The 15,837-nt window shown below is 55.0% G+C and overlaps 1 protein-coding gene across 2 annotated transcripts in view; it reads right to left on the bottom strand.

Annotated features, from left to right (window-relative positions):
* PHACTR3 (phosphatase and actin regulator 3) overlaps positions 1-15,837 on the bottom strand; it is a 237,562-nt gene that overhangs the window by 210,692 nt on the left and 11,033 nt on the right. The window contains exon 1 of one of the 2 annotated variants that reach the window (XM_030841610.2): positions 7,412-7,927. The exons of the other annotated variant lie outside the window; for it this stretch is intronic. Coding sequence (XP_030697470.1) covers positions 7,412-7,529 — 118 coding nt within the window. The 5' untranslated portion in view covers positions 7,530-7,927. Of the gene's footprint in view, positions 1-7,411; positions 7,928-15,837 lie in introns of those variants that run through there. 2 annotated transcript variants of the gene reach the window in all.

The raw sequence follows: 15,837 nt of genomic DNA, 5'->3' as shown, positions 1-15,837 counted from the left end.
ATAATGGTAGGTCTCAAACCCTCTGATATACATTGTTGATATTCAAACGTTTTCCTTTCGCCTCTATTCCTGTGACATTTGACATCCACCCCATACATGATGCTCTGATGGAAGCATGGGTGAGGGGCCTGGAACATTCCCATCCTCCACACCCACGGCCTCCTGCAGGTGGTCTGGCCACTCCCAGGCCTAGTGTTAAAATGAGTCACCTGTGTCCTTCAACACAGGTACCTTTCCCTAAGAGGTCACCAAATTCATGAAACAATCAAAATATATATATATATATATACACACACATTCAAATCTGACTTCAAGACCACCAATGTGCTATCCCATAATTAGAGAACCAAAGTCAATAACTTAAAGAAGGTGGGGAGACTCCAGTAGGCCTGCAGTCGGGGCGGCGGGGGAGGCAGGAAGGGGGCCGGGGGGCAGCATATGAGGATGGCTGGACAGACCTGGGGCCGGGCAGGGAGGGAGGCTGCGGGGAGTAGAAAAGGGTCGGTGTGGGAAAGGGCAGGTGAGGTCAGGAGCCCCGGGCTGGTGGGAAGACTGTTAGAACCAACATGTCCACACGGCACGCTGCTGCTGCCCTCTGGGTAGACCAGAATCAGAATCGGAACCGGACCCCCCCCCCTTCTTCTCATCACTGCTTCCTGAGGACGGACCCTGTGGTCTCACTGTTCTGAGACAGCGAGGGGTGTGGGTCCCCGAGTCCTCGCAGGGACCACGGCCAGGTCCACGCAGCACAAACATTTCACAGGTGGAGGAAATGAAGCCCAGAGAGGTTGACCAGCTTGGCCCTGACACAGAGCCAGTTAGAGGAGGGGCTGCAGATCAACCCACAGGCTGTCTCCACGTCTTCATCACAGGGTCTGCACCCTTCCGACATTAGTCACAGAAGATGGAATTATCTCAAGGCGATTAGGGGATGTCCTAGGAGAGCCTTGCCTCTTCACAGCTGTGAAACCAATGACTAGCATCTGTTACAGACAACAGCTGAGTAATCCTCCCCCACCCGGAGTTATGGACATTCTCTACCACCATGTTACAGACAGGAAATGGAGGTTCAGAGGAGGTGAAATGACTTGCCCAAGGTCACACAGCATGTACGTGGCAGAGCCAGGCCTGGGACCCCTTCATCCAATTCCAGGCAAAGAATCTCTTCGGTTGTCATCGTTCTCTTTGTCAAAGAGACCCATCCAGCCAGGGCCAACCATGGCACATTTTAGGTTCTCTGGAGGAGCTCAATGCATTGAAATAAATTAATCCTGTGTGGATAAGAAATGACTCCTGCTTGGGTGTCCTCCCCTTAAGGGCGTGAGATGATCAACCAAGGGCTCCAGCAGAAGAGCTCTATGACCACGTCAATCACACTTCGACTTATCCATTCAGTCAACAAACATCCCCGGGGGGACAGCCAAGGGCAGCACAGCCAAGAGGACCCTCAGGGTGTTCCACCGACTAGTGCTGTCTGACAGAGCCGCCAAGGATGGAATGTTTTAGATCCACACGATCCAACATGGCTGCCGCCAGCCACACGTGGCAACTGAGTGCTTGAAATGTGACCCGTGCGACTGAGGAAAGAAAATTTTAAGGTTAATTTATTTCATTTAGATTTAAATTGCCATAAGGAGCTAGTGGCTACTGTATTGGGTGCTATGTGGCAGGAGAGACAGAGAATAAGTTAGTTGGTCAAATAAGTGAGATCATTTCACAGAGCGACCAGTGAGGAGAAGGAAAGTGGCTGAAGTGACCGAGAGGGATGGGGTGGGGCGGGAGGGAGACCCTGGGCTCTGCCTGTGGCTGGCCTTCTGCTGAACAGCCACACCTAGCACCTGGGAAGGTCCCAGGGATGAAGCTGTCCCTTGTCACTGCCTTCTGTGTCGCAATAGGGTGAGGAGGGTTGAGGAAGGGAAGTTTCAAAAGCCTCCTACTTTCATAAGCAGAAAAAATTCTAAGTTTTCTAAACTCCATATTTCTTTAAGCATGCAGCTTTTGTTTTTAATAACCCCCAAGAAGAAGCTGACAAGGTAATTACTGCATAGTTCTACTGCTAATTAAGCCATGGAGACACTCTGCAAGAGTGAGATCCCCAAAACTCAGGACTCCGGAGCAAGGGAACGTGCAAGGAACGAAGCCGGGGAGAACCACGCCGTGGAGAAAGCAGGCCGCGACCCCCTCATCCCCACCCCGCGCTGGGGCACCAATAAAAGGTTCAGGCAAAGGGATGCCGGAGCCTGGAGTCTGGGGTGCGGATGTGTCTGTGAGTCTGTCTGCAGCTCAGGAGGGGAGTGGATGCTCTGAGAGGCTTCTCCCTCTCCCGGCCATGAGCAGAGGTGGATCTGTCCCTGCAGAAAGATGTGGTCCCAGCCTCCTCCACACTGACCTGCCAGCCACTCTCAGGCTGCCACTGAGCTGCTTATCCACGGAGGCCCTGGCCAGCCATCTGGCCAGCCCCAGGCCTCGTCCACTAAGACACTGTGCCTGGTTCCACAGATGCTTACCGAGGCCTCCTGTGGGAGAAGTCTGTGCTGCGCTCCTGGCCTAGGGAGCCCGGCCCACCGAGAGTGAGCCCAGAGTCCCAGGTGGTGATCATGAGCAAACTGGGACGGAGGAAGGGGGTCTGGGCGGTGGGGGCAGGGTAGCTACTTCGTCTCATCAGGTGAACAAAGAGGACCCTCTGAGGAGGTAAGATCGGCCCGAGACCTGGGCAAGCAGAGGTCAGCAGGACCCAGACGTCTGGAGCTCAGGAGCCAGACAGGTCAAGGCAGGTCCCACAGGGACACACACGCGGACATGGACAGACAGACACACACACACACACACACACACACACACACACACACACACACACGGAACTTGTCAGCACAGACTGAGACCGTGGCAAAGGACTAGGCTCAGTGGGTCCCCAGGTGTGCTCACCTGACCCGAAGCATCAGCGTCACCTGGTCACGTGTTAGAAATGCACATCACCGGCCCCCACCACACAGGCTGAACTGGAAACACCGGGGCGGCGCGGGGCGGCGGGGGGGGGGGGGCGGTTAACGACCCTTCCAGGGGATCCTGATACACTGCTAGGGTTTGACAATGAAAGAGCTCCATCAGCAGTTCTCCAGGGAGATTTTGCCCCCAGGGGACATCTGGCAACGTCTGAGGACATTTTTCGATCGTCACAACCAGGGGTGCTACTGTTGTCTAGTGGACAGATGTCAGGGAGGCTACTGAACATCCTACAAAGCACAGGGGGGCCCCCAGAGCAGAGGAGGATCCCAGTACCAATGGCAACTGTGTCGAGGTTGAGAAACCCGCTCTAGATCAAAGGGTCCCCCACCTGGCTGCACAGCAGAATCTTCAAAAAGACAAATTGCAGGTCCCCATGGAAACATTCTAAACAGCTGTCCAGGGTGACTCGGCTCAGTCTCTGGTCCTGGCATCTGGGAACCAGGGAGAGAGCTGAGAATGGAGGAAGAAGGCCCTGTGGGAACCCCCATGCGATGCGCTGGGAAGACGTGCCGCGGGATGCAGGGAAAACCCGGGGAGGAGAGGATGTCAGGAAGTGGGGGATGAGCGGGCGAGAGCAGTGAAGGGACAAGGTGAGGAGGTGACGTGGGTTCGGACCAGAAGGAGGTCCACACGGGACCAACGCCAGGGCAGAGCCCATCCCATGGCCTGAGAGCTAATGGAACGAGAAAAAGCAAAACTTCTCCTCGCGAGTATGAACCCCTCAGAGGGAGGCAAGGTGATGGGATGCCAAGTCACCTTTTTTTTTTTTGCGGCACACGGGCCTCTCACTGTCGTGGCCTCTCCCGTTGCGGAGCACAGGCTCCGGACGCGCAGGCTCAGCGGCCGTGGCTCACGGGCCCAGCCGCTCCGCGGCACGTGGGATCCTCCCGGACCGGGGCACGAACCCGCGTCCCCTGCACCGGCAGGCGGACTCTCAACCGCTGCGCCACCAGGGAGGCCCTGGGGGAAAATCTTAACCACGCTTGTGGGTACAGAGTAAGGATTTGCAGTGAAGAACGCTGTAAAAGGAACGCTGCCAAAGGAATCGTGAATGGAGTAACGGTGTGGAGGGAGCATTAGGGCGAGCCTCTGGGAGAATCGTTCATCCCTGCCACGCAGTCCCTGGCCGCTGAGATTTAACACACTAATAAGGCCACAAAAAGATGTTCACGCTCAGCAGCAGTCAAAGAGCCACAAATAAACACAAGAGACCCCCGTCACCCTTCGTGTGAGAGAAAAAACCAGACTGATGACCTCAGGTGCTGGCAAGCCTTTGGAGAAAGGGTGCTCTCAGATTCTGAAGGAGCATCAATGGTCCATTTTCCAGGAGGACGCAGTATCAGAAAAATTTTCAATGTGAGTCTCCTGTGACCCAGATATACCCTAGAGGAAATTCACAAAGGAGCACAAGAAGGCTTTGTCTGGATGACCGCTGCTGTGCTGCTTGTAATAGTTAAAAATTGAAGACACAAATATCTAATAGCTCAACTGAGAAAAATATATTCCCTGCGACACTATGTGGTTATTAAGAAAGGGAGATCGCTGAGACCCAGTGTTGAGTAGAAACCCAAATGGAAGAACCTTCCATACAGTGTGTTACCACTTGAGTTCTTTTAAATGCCTTTCCCCAAGAACCTGTAGATATAAACACGCAGGAAAAGGTCCAGATGCTCCACCGAACTCGTCACAGAGATAACCTCTGGAGAGTGACAGAAAGGGGTGTCATTGCTTACCTTTCCCATAATGTTCTGAGTTTTTTGTGTTTTTTTTACGGTACGCGGGCCTCTCTCTGTTGTGGCCTCTCCCGTTGCGGAGCACAGGCTCCGGACGCGCAGGCTCAGCGGCCATGGCTCACGGGCCCAGCCGCTCCGCGGCATGTGGGATCTTCCCGGACCGGGGCACGAACCCGTGTCCCCTGCATTGGCAGGCAGACTCTCAACCACTGCGCCACCAGGGAAGCCCTGTTCTGAGTTTTTGTGGAGAGAATACTGACGCGTTAAGGATGCATTTTGGAGGGGGGAAAGGTAAATGCAACCTTGGGCTGTTTTTATAAAGTCACAGAATGTAGATGGAAGGAGGTGACACTTCTATCTGACTTTGCACCGGGTTATTCCACAGCTGGCTTGTGAGCTTCACATTTCAGAAGCAGCTCTTTAGAGCAGCAGGCGGACAAATGGGAGAGGTCCCACAGGGCAAGGGAGGCGAAGGGCTGGGACTCTTCAACCTAGTGAGGAAGTGACTCAGGTGGGCGCGATAACTAACAACACCAGACTCTCTGAAAACCCAGGTAACGTGCGTCATGAGAAGATCACATCAGAACTGACTGGTAGCAGACCTTCCCAGATCGTTTGAAAAAGACTTTTCAAATCGGTCTGCCCAAAGAGACGCATGCACTGCATCGAAAAGAAGTGAGTCCCCCATCAGAAGAGGCATGCAAGCACGTGCCAAGCCGACCAAGCAAAGCAGGTGTAGATAATGCTCCCTGATCACCCTTCCCACTCCAAGCTCCCAGGTCGCTTCCAACTTGAAGATTCTGAATCTCTTTCTACCGTGAACTCCTGTGCTGAACACAATCCTTAAATACTTCACTGATTTTTGCTTTTTAGTAAGGTTCTACCACTCACAGAATTATACCTACTAGAGACTTTTTTTTACCTCAGGCGTCTGCTCGCTGGGTCCCATTTTGAGCATCTGAACCAGAGACGAACTCGGGCTTTCAGCCTCCCGTGGTATCACTTAATCACGGACATCCAAGCTCTTCCACCTCTCTCCCAGGCGGACCCGCACAAGACACCTGTCAAGCCCTCTGTTCCCACCCACGGAGGCATCAACTCACAGACAGCCAAAAAGCGAAATCCTCCATAATTCCTGTTTCAAGTTTGCTTCCTTTTACTGCCAGGGAGACAAAAGGAGCTGAAAAGGATTTTCTCATGACGAGCCACTCAACTTCCATAATTGGAACAATCATGGATGTGCATCTCCAACACAGAGAAAACCAATCCACCATGGAGTGCTGAGGGCTTAATCCCAGATTTCTAATAAATGGATTAATTAAAGCCTTAAGGGTCTACGCAGAGCTACCTCTGCTTGAAACTCTAAGGAAATTAACTTGCCCTCCCAGATATAAAAAAAGGGCCAGGGATCTCCTCCGGTGGGTACCTTAGTTTGACCAAATGACAGTGTCAATAGTCCTAACAAAGAAATCTTACAAGCCTTGCATGGGTTTATTGTTTAAAATTTCAGATTGGGCCCTGGCGCCCACAGAGCTGCCTTTTAACCCGTCTTTCTTTGCAGTTAAATAGTGAAGCTCCTCTGTGTTCCAGCGGAGTGAAGGAATCCCTCCCCACAAAGCCGGTTCACCCCAGCCCCAGGGAGTATCAGGAGTTTGATGCCCACCATTTACCGTGATCAAGTCCCCATCTGGGGTCAGTGAATTTAGAGAGGGACAATCCTCAAAGGAAGGTAAGAGCAACTTATTGTCAAAACAGAACCTGTGACAGGATGGTGCTTCTCTAAGATTCGAATGGAGTCCTGTGGCGTGATACCAAAACACCAGCTTTGATTCTTTTTTTGAACCCTACATTTCAGAAGCTCAGACTTCTCCCTGTGAAGTGAAAATTGCCTTCTGGTGGAGAAAGGTTTTAATGATCACTTTGCTTCCTGCGTCTCCATGGTGACGGGGCGCACAGCCCACCTCCCACCACCCCCCTCCTGCTTTATTAGGCCTTTCTTCCTCTTTGGAAAGTAATCAATCAAGCCGTATAGACTCCTTTGTGACCGGATTTATCACCTAAACAATCGACGCTGCCGCGGGGGGTGGGGGAATGAACGAAGTCCATATAATTTAATGAAATCAGGCTCCGTCCTGGTGCACGCATGCCCTTCATCTCCCAGTGGCAGCTCTGCCAGCACACCTGTCCCGGGAGGCGGGCGGGCGCGCCCAGGTGCGCCAGGCCCCGCCGACTTGGGCGCCCCGCGGAACCCCTCTGCGCGGCGGCCGCATAAGCGCTGCCCTGCCCGGGCGGGGGATGCCCCAGCCGGGCCTCCTGGGCCACCGGAGCTGGGGCCGCGGGGGAGGGAAGCAGAGCTCGGAGCCGGCGCTGGTAGAGGCGGCCACAGGTCTGACTCCCGGCCCCCAGCTGGTCACCACCCAAAGAAGGGAAGCCCCTCGGAGGGGCCAGCAGATCCCACCAACCCGCAAGGAGGGCAGATGCGGAGTGCCGGGCTCTACCCGGGGAACCGGCTCCTCCCCGGACAAAGGGCTCCGCCGCCTTATGGGGAGCCTGAGCGACCGGGTCCTGCCGCGGCTCCGCAAATGCAGCCCCGGCGCGCAGCAGCGCCCGGGACTTGGCGCCCAGCGCCCCCTGCCCCGGCCCTCCCCGCCCTCCCCCGCCCACCCCGTTACCTGGGTTCTCCCCGGCGTCCGCGGAGGACGTGGCCGTGGAGTCGGTGAGGACGCTGGGGTCACTCTGCGAGCGGCCCCGCGACACGAGGCAGCCGCTCCCGTCCTCGGACGTGGCCATGGGCCCGGCCGGCGTGGGGGCAAGTTGGTGGGAGCCGCGTGTAATCAGAGCATCCGAGGAGGCCAAGGTCACTGGCCAGGGGACTGGAGGGGGCGGCTTTTTAAAAAGGAAAATAAAAAAGGACAGGGAAAGGGAAGAAGCCGGAGGACGAGGCCGGGGCTGGCTTCAGGGCGGTGAGACAATAGCCTCGCGGCTGCAGCCAGGCGCATCCCGGCGTGCGCGGCCTCGCTCTGTTATTTATTCGTGTTTATTCCCATTCTTCAGTCTATATTCCAGGAAAAAAAAAAAAAGTTGAACCAGGAAATAAAAACTTTTTCTTGTCAGTGTTTATTGCGTGCTTGGGGCAGGGGGTGATGCCCGAGAATTTCTGGGGGCGCTCCCTCCCCCCACCCCACCTCCCACCCCCCGGGGGAAAAAAAAGAAAAAAGAAGAATCTTTGCTCTGGCGATTGCTTTAATCTGAAAGCTGTTCTTGGAGCATCTGTTGGAAAACATTAGGATTCTCCCATCATGCCCCGCGAGAGGAGCTTGACGTCACGAGAGAGGGGAGCGAGAGCCAGCGTGGGGATGGGGCGGGGTCTCAAATACCTGAACTGCACGCCGCCCGCCCCGAGGAAGAGGGCTGAATCCTGGGTTCTGAACCGCCCACTCCCACCGCAGCCGCTCTCTGGAAACAAGGATTCCACATCCCGCTTCCTCCGGCTCCCCGCTTCCTCCGGCTCCCCGCTGGCGGGGAGGAAACCCTGAGGGTGCCTCCCTCGGAGGTCAGGGCCTAATCTCCCCAGCAGCTTCAGGGCCCTTCCTCTCTCGGGGATCTGGAGGCCACCGTGGGATGGGGGGTGGGGCACTCCGGAGCTTTGTCCCCGCCCACCACAGCCTCCTCCCCACTGCCCAGCCCTCCTTCCCCCTCCCCCCCAGCCCTCAGCCCCTCGCCGGGGAGGAGAGAGGCAGAGGGGCACCTGGCACCTTCCAGGGAGGCCTCCCCCAGATTCCTTGATGGAGTTGATGAGACCAGGCAAGGCAAGGGAGGTGACACCGCCTAGGGCTGCCACTTACAGAAGTGCCCCCCAAGGGGCTAATGAGCAATTCTAACCCTTCTAGATGGTGGTGTGGGAGAAAGAGAGGCAACTCCCACACCTCCGGCTAAGGCTCGGGCGATGAAGAAGAGGAAAGCCCAGTAAAGGACACAGAAAGGGGAGCTGTGTCACACAGCCTGGGCTAAGAAGGGGGCCAGACCCTCAGGTGGCAGGGCCACAGGGATGCCGGGGGAGGGTGCGCCCAGCCCCGGCCTTGCTGTGCAGAGAAGCTCCGATGGGCAGGATCCTGTCTCAGCCCCTCAAGCCACCCCAGGTAGAGGGTGCTGCTCTCAGCCCTACTGTGGGTGATGAAAACAACCGGGGCTCAGAGGAGCCTGCCAGGGGTCCTGAAGCTGGGCAGGGGCTGGGGACCTTCCTGGGGCTGCTTCTTTGTATCCGGCCAGCACCTAAAGCAGGGTTGGGGTGCAGGGGGAGCACCTGGCGGTGTTGGGTGAACCCCAGTGAAGGGCCAAGGACAGCACTGTGTGGGGAAATGTGGGTCCTCACTGCACCTGGGGCTTTGGGCGCTTAGCAGCAGTCCCCTCAGAGAGGTGAGGGACGGAAGACAAGGGTGACCACCAAATACGTTAGTTCTTCAGCGTGTATGTTGGTACAATATTGATTTGAGTCGGGTAGAGGTGGAGCTGGTCATCATATTTTTCTCTGGCTTTGAAATGATCCAAAATAAAAATAGTTTGAGGTTTAAAAACATTAGTGACCCCACCTCTACTGATCGGTAGAAACAAAAGTCTGGTGAACTGCCTGCAGCAGAGACTCAGGCCGTCCAAGTTATCCACACCCAGACCAGGGCCGTCTAGAGGCCTGGGAAGATCTGGCCCACAAGGGGTGCAGAAGGCTGCTGTCCGCAGGTCCCAGCCTGGAGGGTCCCATGGGGGTCTTCATCCATGATAAACGGATAAATAAAATGTGGTGCACCGTCCAATGTAACATCATTCAGCCATAAAAAGGAATAAAATACTGCCACCTGCTACAATATGGGTGAACCCTGAAAGTGTTCCAAGTGAAAGAAGCCAGCCACACACACACACACACAAATACACATATATATACTATAGGATTCCATCATGTGAAATATACATATATATACTATAGGATTCCAGCATGTGAAATATACATATATATACTATATGATTCCATTATGTGAAATGTCCACAGAGACGGAAGGCAGATTAGTGGTTACCTAGGGCAGGGAGGGGGCACGGGGGCAAAGGGAGGGGCTGCTCATGAGGAAGGGGGTTCTTTTTGGGGTGATAGAAACGTTCTAAGTGTTTTAAAATAAGATTATGGTGATGGTTTCACCACTCTGTAAATGTACCAAAAGCTATGGAATTCTACACTTTAAACAGGTGACCTTTATGGTCCGTAAAGTATTTCAGTGAGGCTGTTTTAAAAAACAAAACCAGGTACACAGAGGCACCTGGGCTGAGCTTTTGATCTGAAGAATGACTGGGTTCCACCTCTCACCTCTGCTAGGCACAGTCTCACTGCAACCTCCCCTGTCCCTGCCCTGGGCTCCGAATCAGACTGAAGTCCTCCCAGGGGTCACCCTTCTGGTCCCTGATCAGAAACCCAAAGCCATTTGCTGACTCCGGGCAGCCCTGACAGTCTCAACACAGCTGCCTCAAAGAACTACAAAGATGACGAAGCCTGTAAAATTCGTCCCTTCTGAAAACACGAAGTGGTGAAGGAAAGGGAGGGCCTTCCTCTGCCCAGGACAGGCGTGGTGGGGACACGACAGCAGAGGTGACTCTGAGGCTGGCAGAGCCACCCATACACACAGACGTGCCCCTTGTTAGCAGGTGTGTGGAAAAAGGACCACACAGAGGCCCAAGCCCGCCCACAGGTGTCTCCAGGGTTGGTTTCCTTCTTACACAAAGTGCAGATGAAAAATACGAAAACTGGGAATCACTATGCTGTACACTTGAAACTTATAGAATATTGTCCACCAACTATACCTCAATTTTAAAAAGATGCAGATTACTGCCATCCGTCAAATATTTCCTGAGTATCTATTTTGTGACAAAACGTAGGATTTTTCTGGGAATACCACAATGAAACAAGACGTTACTGGACCCTGAATTCTCAGAGCTCGTGATCTTGCAGAGAAGAGAGGATTCAGAACTAAGCAATCCATCAATCCATTGATTTCAGTGAACACAAGAGTGAGGGATGCCCAACCTGGGTGAGCAGAGCCTGGTCTGAGGAAGTGATGCTCTTCCTGAAACTGAAGTCTCAGTGGGATTAATCAGACAAGTCAAGGAGGCAGAGGGAACTGTCTGGGCAAAGGCCATGAGGTGGGAGCAGCACAGAGCTCTGAAGTCCCCAAAAAGAGGCAGAGTGAGGGGCCAGGTGTGAGCTAGGCTGGAGGAGGGGGTGTGGACCCTGTCCATGCAGTGTCTTGTGGTCCCTGTCGTGAGCACGGTGCAAGACAAGTGCTGAGCTCAGAAGTGGGTCCCCAGAGGATTCCTGCAGCTGGTGACACAGAAGGGACCCCAGGTGAGAGAGGGACAAAAGGGCACATGCTTTGCGTCCCACAGGCCCTCTGGTACCAGCTGCAGGCTGGGGACCCCTCTCTGGAACTGTGATTCCTCACCTTAGAAAGAGCATGGTCACTCCTGCCCGGCCGTTCCCAGAGGTCACGTGGCAAGAGCTGGACCAGTGCTAGCGGTGCTCTTGGAGACCCCTTGCATGTCGACGACCCCTGCAGAGCTGATGGCCCAAGGACCTGGGACCCCAGCAGGTCGCCACCATGGGTTCAGGGATCTTTGTCAGGCAGAAGCCTGGGGCGTTGCAGGTGCCCAAGAAGCTGGTATCCGTTGACCAAATCAACGACTGCGCACAGGGGCGTCAACGCATCGCTGCTCCAAAAGTGGGGGGCCCAGCACCCTCAGGACCCACGTCAGCTCCTGCCCTCCAGACCTGAGGTTTCTCCTTGAGGCTCCAGGGACCCTTCCTTACCCGTCACAGAACAGAATTAAACCAGCAAACTCAAACGCTTAAAAAGAACTGCTCCAGCCACAGTCTCTGTCCAAGCTCTTAGGGAAACGGAAACAATGCAAGAGGGTCCAGAGAGCATCCCCCAGGGTGGGGACTGGAGGCCAAAGGAGAGGGAAGGGTGAAGACAAAGCAGGTCCCACGGAGCCCACGCTGAGGAGGGGAGCCCCGCCCTCTGCTGGTCACAGAAGGAACTGCGCCCAACAATGGCCTGTGGGAACTTCCCCTGACCTGAGGGCTGACCTAGCCTTGAACTTGGCTTCTTTTGCCCTTTGACCTTGCTGGGGTTTCCATCACCAGCCTTGCCCATAAGGCTACTCAGGGTGGTGCTCAATGCAATACCAGCCGTGGCTCTTTTCTAAACACACCCAACTCTTCTAAAACAAAAGCCTCCATGTCACCAACCATGGTCCCCGCCCTGAAAGGCATCGGCAGCCACAGCTGGCCTGAGAAACGGCCGTGGGTGGCCCCAGGCTTAGCCCTCCTCAGAGTGTCTTCCGTGCTCAGGCTATCTAGAGCCGGAGTCTAAGACCCGGGCACGAGAGGGGGTTCCATCACTTCCTAACTGTGTGTCCCCTCTAAGCCCGCGTGTGAGTCGGGGAAGGGCCTCCCTCGTAGGGTGCTGGCATTCGGTCCCAGCACTCGAGACACAAAAAGTCCTCTGGTGCAAGACGCTGGCCTTCTGATGTCTTACGTGCCCCAAGCACATCCAGGCCGCCGGGAGGGCCCCATAGGATGGCAGGGATGGAGGCAAAAGAATACGGAGCAAGAAGCCGAACCAGGGGAGGGATGGGGGCGCCCTCTGCAGGAAGGAAAGAAAACAGCCCCAGGCAGCTCCTGCTTCTGCGTGTCCGGGGTGCGTTGGAGCACAAAGCCGAAAGTCTCAGGGGACCTCCCGTCCTGGGTACATCCTATACACCTCCCTTGTTGGAGGATGCGTGTGCCCTGTTTCTAGCTAATGAAGGGAGTGGGCTGGCTTCCTCTGTGGGAAACGCCGCTGATGGACGGACGGGGAGACACACAGAAAAGGCAGCTGTCACCATCACCCTGGTAGGTGCTGACAGCAGCGTGCCTGCCTCCTGTCCGAGTGTCTTGCGGGGTCTGGAGCTCCAGCAGCCACCCTGTGACCCTGGAGTGACACACGTGAGGACGGGATGCCCACAACTGTGGAGAAAGGGATTCTGAAAGACGTGGATGATTAGAATGTTAATAATAAATAAAAGGGCAAGCTGGCAATGCTCTTCAGCAGTTATGCTCACCGCCCGACGGTCCAGCCACTTGACTCTGGCTTTTAAAAGAAGATAATTCATGTTTAAACAATGGTCATTGTCACCCAGACACTTTCTCTTTCCTCCAATTCAACGTGTGCACTGGAGTATGTTTACTGGATTTATATTCTAAAGGGGCTTCTTTCCTTTCCCTTGGGAGACCCCAGAGCTGGGCTTACTGCCTCACCACACACGGATTTATGTCTCTAACAACCCATCGCAGGCACGGGAGACAGCCTTTTACCGGGTAACAGTTCAAACACGGCAGCGAGCCCGATCCATTAATTACAGAAAGTTCACAGCACCAGGTTTATAGTACTTTAAACTTTTAAAAATCCTTCCTAAGTTCCTTGGCGGGAGCGATAATTCCAAGAAGTCACTTGTGCAAACCTATAAATAATGATGGCTGCGTCCATATTTTCATAGAAGCTGTGATCGCTTTCAGAGCCTACATTTCACTAACCCGCTGTGCAGTTTAAAGCTGGTGGCTCCGCTGGGATTTCATGGGGGGAGGGGCAGTCATTTAGGCAGTTCGATCCTGGTGCGTTCACCAGTCCACATTCTGGAATATTAACAGTAGTGCCAGTGACTTCCACGGCGGACGGGGGAACAGCATTCATTTCCGCGTGTAGTGGAGGCTACAACTTGGGGCGCAGCAGAGATCAGTCCTGGCACTCCACGTGGCAGTTCTGGGGGGCCTCTGACCCTCCTGGTTCATTCTTTTCAAGGGCTACCTGGGGTACCGTGGTATAAAAGGGAACCCCAGGATTTTAGGGGAATGGGCCCTGGGGGTCTGTTGGCAGGAGGGAGTGGAGGGGCAGAAATCTAGAGTGGGGTTGGTTCTAGCTCCGACCAGAACCTGGGACACACAGCAAAGACGGGGGGCTGGCCCTGCATTCGGAAAGGTGTGGGTCTGAAGACCACACGGAGCCACCAGCCTTGATCCCAGAGATGTGTCCTAAGGAACGTGAGGCCCCCGTTTGGGGTTTCAAGAGATGTGTCCTAAGGAACGTGAGGCCCCCGTTTGGGGTTTCAAGAGATGTGTCCTAAGGAACATGAGGCCCCCGTTTGGGGTTTCAAGAGATGTGTCCTAAGGAACGTGAGGCCCCCGTTTGGGGTTTCAAGAGATGTGTCCTAAGGAACATGAGGCCCCCGTTTGGGGTTTCAAGAGATGTGTCCTAAGGAACGTGAGGCCCCCGTTTGGGGTTTCACTGATTGATTCATTTATTCATAGTTGTGCCAGGCACTGCAGGGGGTGGGGAAGGGGAGAGGAGGGCTCCCTCCCGACAACAGCACGTGCAAAGGCCCTGGGGTGGGAGCAGTGGGCGGTCTGAAGGGCTGAGAAGGGGCTGGGTAGCTGGAGTGCTGGGGATGGGGTGGCACACGGTGAGAGTGGGGGACAGGCCCCAGGACTCAAAGGGCCTCGTGACCCATGGGGCAGAGAACAGATTTTATCCTGGGAGGAATGAAAAACCCAGGAGGGTCTCCATCCAGGAAAGAAAACGGATTTCCCTTCTCTTGGAAGGTTATGGGGCCACTGGAGGGAGGCAAAAGGGGCCGGGGAGATGAGGGGGTGGACAGGGGCTGCTGCAATTCAGACAGGGAGAGACACAGGCAGCCTAGAATGCAGGGTAGTGGGCAGAGCCCAGATACATTGTAACTATGTATGTCCCGCCCACTCCTGATGCAAAGGTACCATGCCAGCTGAACTGCAATAAAACAAGATTCCTACACACGATAACTGCTACAATTCAGATAGTTACCAACTGATTTACGTGCTCTATAATTTGGGGAGGGGGGCTGTTTTAATAGCAGGATTCCTCGAAGCTGGACACTGCTGCTCTCCCCCAACACAAACTCACGTGGCTGATTTAACTGGATCTCACCACAGTGGTGTCACCCTGTCCGCACCTAGTAGCTCATTATGGGCCGGTCCCCGGGCTAATCCACTTACCCACAGTGTGGACGGCAGAATTCTAATCTCCCCAGATTCCCAGCCCCGGGTTACTCAATCAAACTTGACCCCAGGCACTGCCGTGAAGGCTTTTGCGGATGGAACCAGGGTTCTAATCAGCTGACCTGAAGACAGGGAGATTATCCGAGATGATCCAGACGGGGCTGTGTAATCACAGAAGCCCTCAGAGCAGAGAGAAGACAGAAGAGCACGAGGGGCGCAAAGGGAGGGCCAGGCATTCGAGAAGGATGCGGCCCACCACTGCGGGTCCTAAAGGGGCCAGAAGTCAGGGAACACAGCGGCCTCTGGAAGCAGAGAAGGACCCCCAACAGCCCACAGGGAAACGGGGACCCGGGTCCTGCCACCTGTGAGCAGGACTCAGCTTCCCTCTCAGAATGCCAGGACCTGCCCGCACCTCTGGCCCGTGGGCCCCAGAGCAGGGCACCACTGAGCCCTCCACACCTCTAACCCACAAGGGGCGTGTGACGATAGACACATGTCACTTAGCCCACCAAGTTCGCAGTCCTCCGTTTCAGCAGCCACAGAAGAGGAACGCACGCATCCTCCCGGGTGACCAAGGACGCCAGTCCCGGTGGTATCCTCCACCCACAGGAGGGCCAGGCTCGGGGGCTGGTCATGCGGGTCTGCCGGACTGCAAGGGTCCTTTTCCCACCCCTGCACGACCCTGGGTGACCCCGCATAGACCACCTGGGAAGAGGGATGTGCGCACATCCAAGACTCAAGACCACTCAAGACTCAAACGAAGGGCACAAACCACACAGGAGGACAGGTGGAGACGGCCACCCAGGTGTCCCACCTGCGGGGCACAGAAAGCCACCTGCAGGGCAGGGCTCTCTCCTGCCACCAGACCCCTTGTTTCCAAGTCAGGCACCTCCACGGTGCAGCCTGAGTTGGGGCATTCACTAAGGACCCCTGTATTAGGTACCAAGAACTAGCACTGTCTTCCAGAACAAAAGGTAGAGAACATAAATTCTG

This window comes from Globicephala melas, chromosome 15, assembly GCF_963455315.2.
Source record: "Globicephala melas chromosome 15, mGloMel1.2, whole genome shotgun sequence".
In the NCBI taxonomy this organism is placed as follows: domain Eukaryota; kingdom Metazoa; phylum Chordata; class Mammalia; order Artiodactyla; family Delphinidae; genus Globicephala; species Globicephala melas.
The sequence above is the reverse complement of the archived record's forward strand: the minus strand, read 5'-3'. Positions and strand labels throughout refer to the sequence as shown.